Here is a 13,521-nt window from a genome sequence, read left to right as displayed (position 1 = left end):
ATCAACTTCATATTTGTTTTTCAGACCAATTCAAGTTGGAGAAATAGTGTTTGCCCAGTATGTAGATGGATCATGGTATAGAGCTGAAGTTCTTGCCCTGTCAAAAGAAGTAGCTTCATGTTTATTTATTGACTATGGAAATAAATCTGATGTGAGCTATTCATTGATAAGAACAGCAACTGATCTATGTAAAACTTCCCCTCAAGTTGCCGCTAAAATGAAGTTTGCTGGTGTAACAAAACAAAATAGTTGGTCACAAGATACACTGCAACTATTTGATATTTTATTGCCTGTAGACCCAGTGAATGCACAGCTTGTTGCATTGGAAGTGAAGGCAGTTTCAGATGATACAATTGAAGTTGATTTTCTCCATGACAATAGAGAATCTGCTGCAGGATTAATACTACAGAGTCTTAGTCCTGAGGAGAAAGAAGGCAAGTTGCCCACTGTGAAGGCTGTCAATATTCCAATGACTGTGCTTCCTGCTGGATCTAAAGTGGATAATATGATAATTACTCATGTTGATCTTGAGGGTAATAAAATATATTTACAAAAAGCTGATGTTGTGGCAGAGGTGGAGGCTTTGGTAGGAAAAATGACTGCTGATGGAAAATCATTCTGCTCATTGTATATTCCTGAGGTTGGTGAATTGGTGTGTGCTCAGTTCCCTGATGATGGGTCTTGGTATAGGGCACATGTCTTATCATTGTCAGGAGTTGGAGCTGATATTGAGTGTGAAGTCCAGTTTGTTGATTATGGCAATTCATCTACAGCCACTTCCAAAACCATGATGAAAATTAAACAGGAATTTACAACACTACCAAGACAAGCTGTTTGCTGTTGCATGAAAAATATTCCTTTGTCAGAACTTAATGAAAATGAAAAAGGTACATTTGCAACAAAAGCAATGAATCAGCTAATCTCAATTCTTGCTCATGAGTTAAAAGCTGATGTCTATGAGTCTACACTATACCAAGCTGATGGTACTGATATAAATTATCTAATCCGCCCCAAAAATGTTTTGGAGACAGTAAATATTCCAAAAGTTGCCACTACTATTTCAGCTGAACAGAAAGTAATGACAAACAGTGTGTCACAGATAACACTTCCTGTTGGTGGGTCGAAGGTCAGTGGTTTGATAATAACTGATGCTGATAAGATAAACAACAAGATATACTTACAGAAACAGGATAGTGTGGCTAGTGTGGAAGCTGTAGGTGTAGAAATGACAGCCATAGGTAATTCTATTACTGCTAGGTATACACCGGTGGTAGGAGAATTAGTTAGTGCTCAATTTTCTGATGATGGACAGTGGTACAGAGCTAATGTGCTGGAAATCTGTGGAGATGAAATCAAAGTTCAGTTTGTGGATTATGGAAATATTTCTGTGACTAAACCAACACATGTTTTTCAAATTCCATCTAAATTTACTGCCCTTCCCCGTCAAGCAGTTTGTTGTAGGTTAAAGAATATTTCTTTGAAAGACCTTAATGAGACAGAGATAAACACTTTTGCTTATAATGCTATGAATACATTACTTACAGTACAAGGATGTAGTATGATTGATGGAACGTATGAAACTATATTTTATAAAGCAGATGGAACAAATATTAACAGTCTTGTACGACCTGCTGCCACATGTCCAATTGGAAATGATGGTGACAATCCTGGACCTCCAATATTTGCATCAAGCATACCATTGGAAAATATTCCAATTGATGGCTCTCAGATTGATGTACTGTTGACTGAACTACTAATGAATCTTGAGCTAGCTTACATTCAGATTTTCAGTGATGAATATAAGGAGAAATTGCTAACATTTACAGAAGAATTGCAGTATTTTTGCCAAGCTGCTCCATCAGGCTATACACCATCCAAAGGAGAAATTGTATGTGCCAAATTTGAGGATGGAGTCTGGTATCGTGCTAACGTGACAGAGGTAAATGGTGACAAGTACACTGTTCACTTCATTGATTATGGAAACTTGTCGACTGTCACACCATCTTCTATCTGCAGAATCAATACAAAATTTGCAGCAATGCCAAAGCAAGCATTGTGTTGCACTATCGTTGGTGTGAAATTTAATGAACTTAGTCAGGACAAACTTGCACAATTTGCTGGATTGACTATGAACCAAGTAATCAAACTTCAAGCTCTTAAAAAATCTGAGGACCAATATGACATAGAATTGTTTTCTGTTGATGGTAATTGTATTAACACATTGTTTGGTAATGTCCCTGAAGGTAAACAACCCATAATGAATGGGGGAAGCAACCTAACCTCGTCACTACCTACTCAAGCTAAGGAAAGTGTTGTCATGGCAAAGGATTTACAGTTACTGGCCTTGCCTTCAGATGGCTCCAAAGTTGATATGATGATAGCTGATGCTTCAGGTCTGGACAAAATTTATCTTCAGTTTCCCTCAGAGGAGCAAAAACTTGTTGATCTTCAAGTAGCTATAAAAGAACACTGTGAAACAAAAGCATCACCACATGTCCCTGTAAAAGGTGAACTTGTCCTTGGAATTTTTGAAGGTGAATGGTACAGGGCAGAAGTGTTAGATTCCAAAGATGGAAACTACCATTTGTTGTATGTTGATTTTGGAAATACTTCCAAGGTAAATTCTGAATCCATTCAAAAACTTCCTAATATTCTTTCTGGAGCTCCATTGAGTGCTGTATGCTGTACTCTTCACAAAGTTGATTTGAAATCTTGCTCTCCTGAGCTGATAACACTTTTCTCACAACTTGCAATGAACAAGACAATAAAAGTACAGTCAGTATCTTTTTCTGATCAATGTTATGAGGTCATTCTTTTTACAGAAGAAGGAATAAATATCAATGAGCAATTGCAGGTTCCAAAAGCTGCCACAGTGGAACCTGTCATTCTTGCCAAAACTGTTCCCATGTTAAATATTTCAAATAATGGTGAGCAAGTTGATGCTGTTTTATCAGAAGTATTGGAGGACTGCTCATTTTACCTTCAACCAAATATTGGAGTAAGTAGAGAAGCATTGAACAAAATCTTGTCTCATTGTATGGAGTATTGTAATTCTAATCCTCATGCATACACACCCCAGCAAGGTGAACTTGTTTGTACTCAGTTCTCTATTGACAAAGTGTGGTATAGAACTGCTGTTGAAGATGTTGTCGATGGGAAGTACTTAGTTCACTTCATCGACTCTGGCAACAAGGATCTTGTCACAGAGGAATCGATCAGAAAGGTAGACCAGTCCTTTGCTGTTGATCCTGTCCAGTGTATCAAATGTGTTCTAAATGACGTTCCTAAATCGGAAGATGTAAGAGCACACCTTTCAAGTCTTGCTAACGTGGAAATCAATGTAACAGTAGTGAAAAAAGAGGCAGATGTTTACCATGTTGTCCTCATCTCTAACAATGTAAATTTGAATGAACAATTCCAAAAACCACCGAAAACTCCTACAGGAGGAAGACCTAGTGTTGCTGATCAGCTACAGAAGTCTACCTCTCCACTGAACAAAACTGAACAAATAAAGCAGCAACCATTGGTAGATGCAGCTGTTGGAGGAAGTAAATACCTATCCTTGAGGGATGTGGCAAAAACTGACTTGGCAGAATCCTCCTCTGTTAATGTGGTGATCACCCACTCTGTTAGTCCATCAGAATTCTACTGCCAGATTGCTGACTTGAATGGTAAGTGTCTATTGTGTAAATAAAACTTAGAAGATGCATTTTTGACACAGCATAAAAATTTTCATGATATTTGAGTTAAAGGTGAAGACCATGTTATTGTGCAAGTCAGAAATATCGAAACTAGTCTTTTAAAAGTTCATGAAAATTAAATTGAAACAAAATTATTTCCCTTTTTTAATTAATTAATCGCAATTTAAAATTAGGCAATTTGTACTTCCCACATCTATGGGCGCCACCATGATCAGTTGAGTTGTGACGTCACGAAGTTGGTTTGCAAAGTGAAACTAAATAGGTAATGGATTACGATGTCCGAAGAAGTCTCAAATTTGGGACTTTCCCCCCTATAATTTCAACCCAAAATAAATATAAGAAGAGATTGAGGCATAACATGTCAGTAAATGTCAGACAACATTGACGAAAACCGGGATTTGCTGCCAGAAGATTAGTATGTCATAGGAAAATCTAATTCCAAAGAATGTTCTTGTTGCCGATCAGAAACTTTTAGAATATTCTCTTTGTCATTCCTGCAATTGTAATGTTGACAAGACAACATGTTTTGGTGATTAGATAAATATTTACAGAATATTCTTTGTTTACATATTATTTGTAATACTTGTATCAGTACCAAACCGACTTAATGACGTCACGAGTCAATTGGAAGCTTTCGGTTAAAATCAATAAAGTATGCTTATGATCTTCCTTCATAAAGGAGAGCTCTGTAAGATGGCTATTTACTTATATTTCAAAGATTTTGAACTTTGCATAGCCTTGAGCATTTTATAAAAGCGTATTTTTCATTAAAGGTTATTTATTTTTGTTTACTTGGGTATGATTTATCATAAGAGCCCAACTTAATACAAAAGTGGCTTTCCCTTTAAAGTCTATCTTTTGAATTAATAACCTCAAAAAATGCTTTAAATTAAATGTCTTGAATTGAAAATCATTCTGTGTTTAAATATATAAATCCACTACTTCAAGAACTAATAAGATTTTGTTGAACCACTTGTATAATTTGATTCATGACACACTTCAATTTTAGTACATTCATATTTATCAAAAAAAATATTTGTATATGTACATTTTGTGATAGAAACTATGATAAAGGAATGTAAAGGTTATGGTTTAATAGTAGCAGTTAAATAAGTGTTTGGATATTTTCAGCCATTGAAAGTTTAGCAGCTGTGATGCAGAGCATGATGTGTAGGTGTGAAATAGATGACCCTGATCGTACTTTTAAACCCCAGAAGAATGATCTAGTGTGTGCCTTTTATCCTGGTAAGTAAACAATAATATCATGAACTTCAGTGAACTTTCTGATTACTACAATGTATTTCATGTACTTAAGAAATCATGATCAAATGACTGAGAAGAAATTAAAAGTGAGGGACTTAAGCATTTTCATAACATTGTCTACAACTCTCTCGTTACTTATGTAATTGATCAAAATTGGTATGTACATGTAAGTTATTATTTGGCATGTGCTGTAAGGAAATTTGATTGCTGCATAGAATCCAGCCAGTATGTGGATATTTTTGTCCTCCACTGCTATTTGGAAGGGTACATAGAAATATCTGGTCACAGTTGATGACACAAGTTGACAGATTTTGTAGGATTGGTAGTCACCATATGTTGTTAATCATATTATGCCACCATTTTGATTTGACAAATTTTATAGGAGTAATGGGACTGTTGAATTTGTTTATGCTACATTATATGAACGCTGTGAGGACACAACTCCTCAGATGCCACTTAACATGCTTGGTCATAGGATTGTTAGTGACCATTGTTAGTTGATCATATTGCACTGCCATTTAGATTCAAACAAATTTTACTAGAGTTATGGGACTTTTGCTCATCATCCTTTTTTTGAGATGAAAATTTTCATGAAAACAATTTTTGTTCCCTTGGTTAGGAATGATTTGAAATTTGGTTAGCAGCTTCACTTTTAATTAGTTGTTTATGGATATCAACAATGTTTCCTAGAGAAAATAGGTCAATCAAACAATAGAAAATAGCCTAAATGACTCTGAATTAAGGTTTTGTACCTTGAGAATGGGCCCAGCAATACCTATTTCAACAGAGTATGTAATTTAATGTGTATTGTGTTTCAGCTGACAAGGGCTGGTACAGAGGGAGTGTAGTGGAGGTTTACCCTGATGGCTCCTATTGTGTCCATTACTGTGATTTTGGTAACATGGAGATGCTGAAGGCTGATCAAGTTAGGTCCATGCTTCCAGAATATATCAACATGCCAATAAGAGCATTCAAATGTTCACTAGCAGGTAACTATTAATTAATGTAACAATACATGTGCCAATTTTCACTGGTTCTGTCCAGTGAACATACTTGTAGGTATCAATTTCTGCTGTTTCAAAAAATGATTATTGTTTCAGAGTGTTAAAATGCAACTATGTGATGTATCTGTACACTACAAAATATGATAGGTTACAGTACACTTACCTTCTAAAAAAAATAGAAGTGTTGTTTGTCATATAGTTTCATGATTTTAAATATGCAAATTGTTGTGAAATCTGCTGTGTCTACCTTTGTGTCACATGTAGGAATTAAGTAATTTTGTGGTGTCTTTACAGACATAGCACCTCTTGGTTCTGATTGGGATTCAGCGATTAAAGAAAAAATGAAGGTTTTCCAAGGAAACCAACTGAAAGCGAAGATAATGAAAAAATCTGGAGATTCCTATATTATTAAACTGGTCATCATAGATGAGAATACGTCGCAAGAGTTTGATGTTGCCTCAGAGTTGATAGCAGCTGGCCTAGCAAAAAAACCTTCCACAGAACCCACAGGTAAAGTCAGATTTCAGAGGTGATACTCATAGATTTGATACTTAGTGGTGCTGAGTGTTTGAACAAATAAAAAGATTTCAGTCTTGAATTACATGTACAATCCAACCTTAATTTGCTACATGTATTTAATGGATGTAAAATTCTGTGAAATCTTTTCTTCTAGACTATTCTTCATGTTAACAGTACAAACCATTTATGTTAAGATTTTCCAAGACAGTTGGTGCTTGTGTAGCTTCAGTATTTTAAAGATTTAAAAAATGAAAGACTTAATGTAAGTGGTATACATGTATCTGAGGAGTTCAAACTAAATGTGGGTTAAATGTCCTGGGCATTGTTCACAAAGCTTACATAAGACTTATGTGCACATAAGTCCCATTGGTTTTTTAAGGCTTTGTGTGTGCAAGTCTTACTAGTGCTTTGTGAAACAATGCCCTGGCACTTAAAAACTTATATTGAGCTGTATTGAGGACATTTGTTTTCCTTTAAGAGGACCTTCCATCCTAATAAGTCCATTTGTACCCTTGGTATCTGCTATATTACCATCTTATATTACATGCATTTACATTGTACATGTAATGTAATTTTGTTTTTGTAATAGGTATTGCCAATGTTGCTGGTCTCCAAGGAGCTGCTGATCCTGATGCTCTCAAGGAACAGATTGCTTTATTACAGGCTCAACTGGCTGCTTCATTGAAAACATCATGAGAATTTTCTTTGGAAACTTTTTTACTTGACTGAAATGTCTTATTCTCAGAGTGGAACAGAATTTACCTGTTTATATAAATCTATCTGGGACTTGTTTTGTTTCATTTTTGTATGTTTTCTAGTAAATAAAGGTGCTTCGAAGAACATAACGATTATGGATTGAAACAACATTGAAAGAACTACTTTTTAATAAGAACTTTATTTTTACTTGGCAGAGTTTTTATGTGAGACTATACATGCCAATTTCTTTTCTTATTTTCCTTCCATAAAGAGTGCTCATCCTTGGAATTGAAAAAAAAACAAACTTTGTCTATGTTTTGATTAATCGTATATATATTTTTAGTAGTAACGATTTTGTACGTGTAAAGTGTAACTAGTCACAAAATGTTTGTTGTTTTATGTATTGTAAACGTACTAATTTTCATGGTGGACAGAAAACCGCGAAAAATAGTACATGCAAAATTGATTTTTAACACAATCTAACGCTAATCAATTTTTGAAACCATGAAAATTGATACCAGTGAATATGTTCTCTTGAAAGAATCCACAAAAATAAATATTTTTACAGTACCCTTTACATACTGTATGTGGTATTACAAGTGCTGTGTTATTGATGGAAAGTGTAACTTTAAGTATGATGCTTGGACTTCAACAATATATTCTAACCTAATGTGTGTAGATTTTTTGTTAAAATTTACAATGTTGAAGAATTTCTTGTTGCAATGTAAAGGGTTAAAATGTTGCATCCTTATGTTGGTTCTAAATGATGAATGTAATTCAAATTGATGTGACTTGATTTCTAATCTTACATGTAGATCAGGTGTGTCATTAATCTTTCTGTATTGAATCTTCAATGTATTTTTTGTTGATATATTGTATTAATCTGGTGATTGAATACTTTTGTGCTTTGCCAACTTGTTCTTTCAGGGCTTTCAAAAACAGATGGTTAGCACAGAGATATTAGCTTTAACAAATTCTCCATAAAGTGAATCTCTTTAAGGTAGACTTTAAAATCACAAATTTCTTGATGATAAGGACCATTTTAATAAGATCATCATAAACAGGTCTATAAGCAGCATTTTTTTTCCTTCTGCTTTTCTTTGTATTTTGCTGTCTATTGTACTACAAAATTGTGGTTACATACTTGTAGTTAGGTACAGTAACTACTTACTTCCTCTTTTGAAAACCCTGAAAGTAGGTGTCCCAACTTACCAACCTTATTTACTAGTTGTGTTGTCACAAACCATATGTAATGCACACAACATTATTGGGACTGGATTGTTGAGGTTAAAACTTACAAAAATACTATTGTGACACTTGTATTTTTTTTTTTAAAGCTGCATTAGCTGCCAAATTTGGTCAGTTCTGATTCTACTGAATTTAGCTGATTCAATGAAATAAGTTTGTAGTAATGCAATTGAAGCAATAAATGCCGATAATACCTACAGAATATTATGAAAACCTTTTTTTTTTTAATCAAAGAGTATTGATAGCTCAGATCTAATTATTTTTCGCCACTACTTCCGAAGATTGCCAACAGGACAATCACCATGGTTAAAAATGCTTTCACCTTGGTATAAAAAAAAGAACAATAACAAATACACAGGTAACCATGTGTCTTGTTAACATTTTATTTCATCTATTTCTTGATCAGTTTTCCAAAAAAAAAAATGACAATTTTTGACCATATTTGTACCACATTATATCACAATACGTAAATTACAAAAAGATCCTTGAATTATATTTGAACTTTCTTTTATGGCTTGAGTCTTTCGGTCTTCCTTGCTGTTGGTTAACCACTTTTGCTCTGCAATCAGATTTATTTTTTTTAAAGAATAGACCCTTACAGCACGTGTGGATTGAGGTCACCAGAAGTTACATGCATACAAATTTATATAGGTCGATTTTGTTTTTTAAGACAATAAATGTATCGACACCTATTTCATTTATTTGTTGCATTTTATTTGTGGATATCAAATAAAATTATACGAGAAAAGTACAATTTAATAGAAATGATTAAGTGAATGCATATTTCAACAGAAACAAAAATTTACGAAAATGACAGCTAATGCAGCTTTAATATTGTATATAGATATGTTATATTCTGTATGCTATTGGCGTTAGGAATCACAGCTTTTTTTGTTTTGTTTTGTTTTTTTGCTCGTGTATGTTAATGAATATGTTGATGATTATGGTGCTATGAGGAGTCTCACACATGTACTACTGTATTGCTGTGTTTCTAAACTGAACTATGTTTGATAATGATGCCTGTGTAAGGTCATTTTAACATAATTGTTCAGACTATCATAGAATCACATCTAAAATGGAACAGCAGAAGGATATATATTTCTTATTACCAGGTACTTTTTTTCTACATTTTCATTGAAAACCACTGGCTCAGTGACTCAGACTAGTACAAAGCAGGGTCTGTCTGATTGGTCAGTTGTTCTCGTCCTGAAATGCATGGATTATCTGCTATAGGATGTTTAACCATAATTAACCAGTATTGATTTCCAGTCTTTTTTATGTCAGCACCAACTGTTGTTAAGTTGTGGACACCAGCAAGCAGTCAAAAATTAACTTTAACTCATCTATCATATTCTCCAGTCCTAGAGAACCTCGTTTAATGCTGTTTTGAAGAGTTTTATAGAGTACTGACAGATGAAGTCTTGTTAGGCTGAAATGAACCTGTTTGCATCATAGGCTATTTTATGCTCTTTATGTTGATAATTGCCTCCAATATTATTATCTACAAAGCTAGATGGGAGAACCAAGGTTTCCTCTTTCCCTTTCATGTAATTGCAAATATAGTCTTTAACAGACTTTCATCAATTACACATTGTCCAGATAAACTAATTTTCTCTACTGCTATAATGATATACTAAGAAACTCAACAATTGATGAAGTTGGTAAAATGTTTTATTACCTATATATATATACATTTGTTTGTAATCTGTATGTAAAGACATTTTGATTGTAATATTACAGTAAATTAACATTAACAAAGGTTTATCTCAAAGCACCATATTAAAATGTGATATCAACGCTGACACAACTGACATGTTAAATTTTTCATGGACTAATTGGATCTGTTTTATCAAATAGAAACAGACATTCCTACTCTGACAGTCAGCTTAAGATGATAGCATAAACCTATCTAATCTGTTCACCAACCTACATATGTATACGGTCCAGGATGTACACATTGTATTGAAAATAAATTTTATAAAGAAGAACATATTTGAGGCTAAAAATTGCTCATATATTTACATGTGTTAAAATATTGAATAGTAAGCATAATGGTAAAAAGTTGTATACATAAAACTTGCTTTTGAAATTAGTAGAATACTTGCCTTCATACCTGTTAACTTTTGGAAAAGTTCATTTGGGATATTCTCCCCCATTGTCACTGTCACATACATAAAAGTTACTTTTTGTTTTAAAAATTCAACTATTTAGTATTTTTCACAGACAATAAATTAGTTGGTTAACAGATACGAGTTTTATAGCACACAGAGAAGTTGAAGCTTGCCATGTTCTATCTAATTGGACAAATATTGATGACTTCACTGGCATATGCTCATATTACCTAAAATGTACTGAATTTAAACCTTTGAAAAAAAAATATATTGCAATAATTAATTGTGTAAATAATATTTACACAGTTGATAGATAAAACTGTCATCAGTGTAAAAACTACTGTTCATAATTCAAATCCTTGTGAAGTTCCTAGAATCAGCACCCAACAATCCACTTGGTACAAACTAAGTTTGTAGGGAAAATCTGTTTTTCAAGGTCATCATCACTAACAAGTTCACAATATCTAACTGTTATCCTGTATCACCTTTTATGAACAGCTCTTTAAAAGAACATTCTTCAATGGAATTAGACCAAAAGTATTACACACTTAAGATAATCAGGAATTCTTTTTTAAATGTATCTCAGAGAAGTCTAAATTCCAAACTCTTGTGCTGTTTAATGGCTTTTTTATGCTCCTGCAACAAGAAGTTTGGGGGGGGGCATATTGTTTTACCCGTCTGTTCGTAATTCGGTCTGTCCCATTAGTGTTCCGCACTTTTTTTGAAAATCATTGAAGATATTGAACTGATTTTTTTGTATGTGAGTCTTTCATGATTATTTACAGAATGAGTTAAAGTTTCCTTCCGCTACGCTGAGTTTTATCAAAATTATGGGCCCTGGACTTGAAAAATTCCATGGAAATAAGTTTTCTGCACTGTTTTTGTAAACCCTTGAAGATATTAAACTGATTATTTGTATATGAGTCTGTCATGATTAGTTACAGAATGAGTTAAAGTTTCGTTCCGCTACGCTGAATTTTACCAAAATAATGGGCCCTGCACTTTAAAAATTGTATTGAAATAATAGTTTTTCGCTTTTTTTTTGTAAATGCTTGAAGATATATGATTGGTTTTTGTTATGTAAGTCTGTCATGATTAGTTACAGATTGAGTTTAAGTTTCATTCAGCTATGCTGAGTTTTACTCAAAACCACATGTGGGGGCATCATTTGTGTCTCACAGACACAATAACACATCTGACAAAGTGCTTTTTACAATTATGAGTTATGATATAGCTGTATGAAGGTTAAATGTGGTGGCATCATCTAGTTTCATGTTCCTTTTGAATTGAGCAGTGTATCCTTGGTTTAAGTTGACTTTCAAATAGAAAAAGAATTCTTACCTTCATTCTTCTGTAAAAAAAAAATTGTATGGAGATTTGGAAATAATGGATGATTGTGTGTGGCTTAGTCACCTACACATTTCAAAGGGTAAAAATGATAATTAACTATTTTAGTTTGTTCTAGAAAAAAGAATTTTTGTAGTGCTATAAAATGTATTTCCCAGAAAGTATGTATAGTCAGAATTATTAACTGTAATTTATAACTATGGAAATTTCATGTTAAAATATTTTAATGTATTAAGTACCGTTCTGTATAAGAATCAGGCAATAGGTAACATCATTTTTCTCAATTGAGTATTTTTTTTTAATCAATACATCTAGAAAATTATAAAATAACCAAAAAGTTGTTTAAAATAATTCTGAAGCATCTGACATAAATATTTTTACTTATATAGAGAAAAAGTGTTGGAAATGTTCTCACTATTTCTGTAGTGCATTTATCTAAATTAGGTCTATCAATATCTTTGAAAGGCAAACTCTACATTTTGATGGTTATTTCTTGGGGTAATGAGATAGAAATGTTTGGTTAATACAAAAAAATATGAGTATTTTATTTTCATGTGCTACAGCGTATATACATTTTGCCTGATTCTTAGACAGAAAAGTACTTAAAAGTCTAGTCTTTCAATTCACATGTAGATGAAGTCTTAAATATGAACTAAATCTAGATGATTTTGTAGGTTGGTTATTTGCTATTGCAGTAATACATCTCTGAATTATGAACGAAGTGTGGAAAGATTTTTCTCTTATGCCAACTTTTTAGGTTATGCCACACCAATTTATTGAAATTTCAGCTGAAATTCTTCAAAATCTTGGTACAAAAAGAAACACTAAAATAATTGGAAACAGGAGAATTCTTGTCTTACACAAAATGCTTTGGATGAAAAGATACGAGTGTCTTATTTTAAAAACATTGATGCTAGAGGGGGTATTGAACTATATGTTTCTTTGCTCACTTATTTTTGACAGGCAGCTAAAACTAAAAAAGAAATATAAAAGCGCTTTGGTTTTGTCTAACTGTGAGTACTCGTTTTGGAATCTGTATTTGATATTATGGGAGTGATATCTTTCATTTTAGTTTGTGTAAATCCTGATAATGAAACTACTTGACTGTAATAAAAAGTTATATTCTTCTATTGAGTTCATCTGTTTGCTTCATCAGTCATGGGGTTTGGTACAGTATTTCTGTACTTAACTATATATCTAGTATTTTACTTAATGCAGAATATGCTACAGTGAAATCTGTCTAAACTAAACCCTGAATACCTTCAATCTTCACTATTTGTTGAAGCCCATCTTCGTTGGTTTAAAAGTAGTTGGAAATTGTGTAAACCAAATATGTATGTTAACAGAGCCAAATGTTGTCATACCTTCTGTTTTGATAGATTTCACAGTACTGATATATCTAGGACTACTACATTTTAAGAGAGTGTCTATGAAAGACCTGGCCAGTGGATGGCATGTGCAAAATTTCATTTTTAATAAAAAAAATGTCCATTAGAGATCACACTCATATCATCTCCAAAAAGTGAATGTTTATAATTGACTGCAATAATGAAATACACTACATAGAAACTTCTACAAAATTTGTAGTAAAGGAAATGACTGATTTGTGCATAATTTAGTTGATTTGTTAGA

At 33.1% G+C, this 13,521-nt stretch overlaps 1 protein-coding gene across 3 annotated transcripts in view; it reads left to right on the top strand.

Moving 5' to 3' along the window:
• Positions 1 to 13,017, top strand: part of LOC148620905 (tudor domain-containing 6-like) — a 43,319-nt gene extending 30,302 nt beyond the window's left edge. For all 3 annotated transcript variants that reach the window (XM_088574773.1, XM_088574770.1, XM_088574771.1), the window contains 5 exons: positions 25 to 3,671; positions 4,833 to 4,946; positions 5,783 to 5,953; positions 6,263 to 6,478; positions 7,077 to 13,017. In XM_088574773.1, the coding sequence (XP_088430899.1) occupies positions 25 to 3,671; positions 4,833 to 4,946; positions 5,783 to 5,953; positions 6,263 to 6,478; positions 7,077 to 7,183 (4,255 nt within the window). In that variant the 3' untranslated portion in view covers positions 7,184 to 13,017. The remainder of the gene's footprint in view (positions 1 to 24; positions 3,672 to 4,832; positions 4,947 to 5,782; positions 5,954 to 6,262; positions 6,479 to 7,076) is intronic.
• Positions 13,018 to 13,521: the final 504 nt, after the last annotated feature.

This window comes from Perna viridis, chromosome 3 (assembly GCF_037379345.1).
Source record: "Perna viridis isolate PV_CMFRI_1.1 ecotype Kerala chromosome 3, ASM3737934v1, whole genome shotgun sequence".
NCBI lineage: Eukaryota > Metazoa > Mollusca > Bivalvia > Mytilida > Mytilidae > Perna > Perna viridis.
This window is presented reverse-complemented; position numbering and strand designations above follow the sequence as displayed.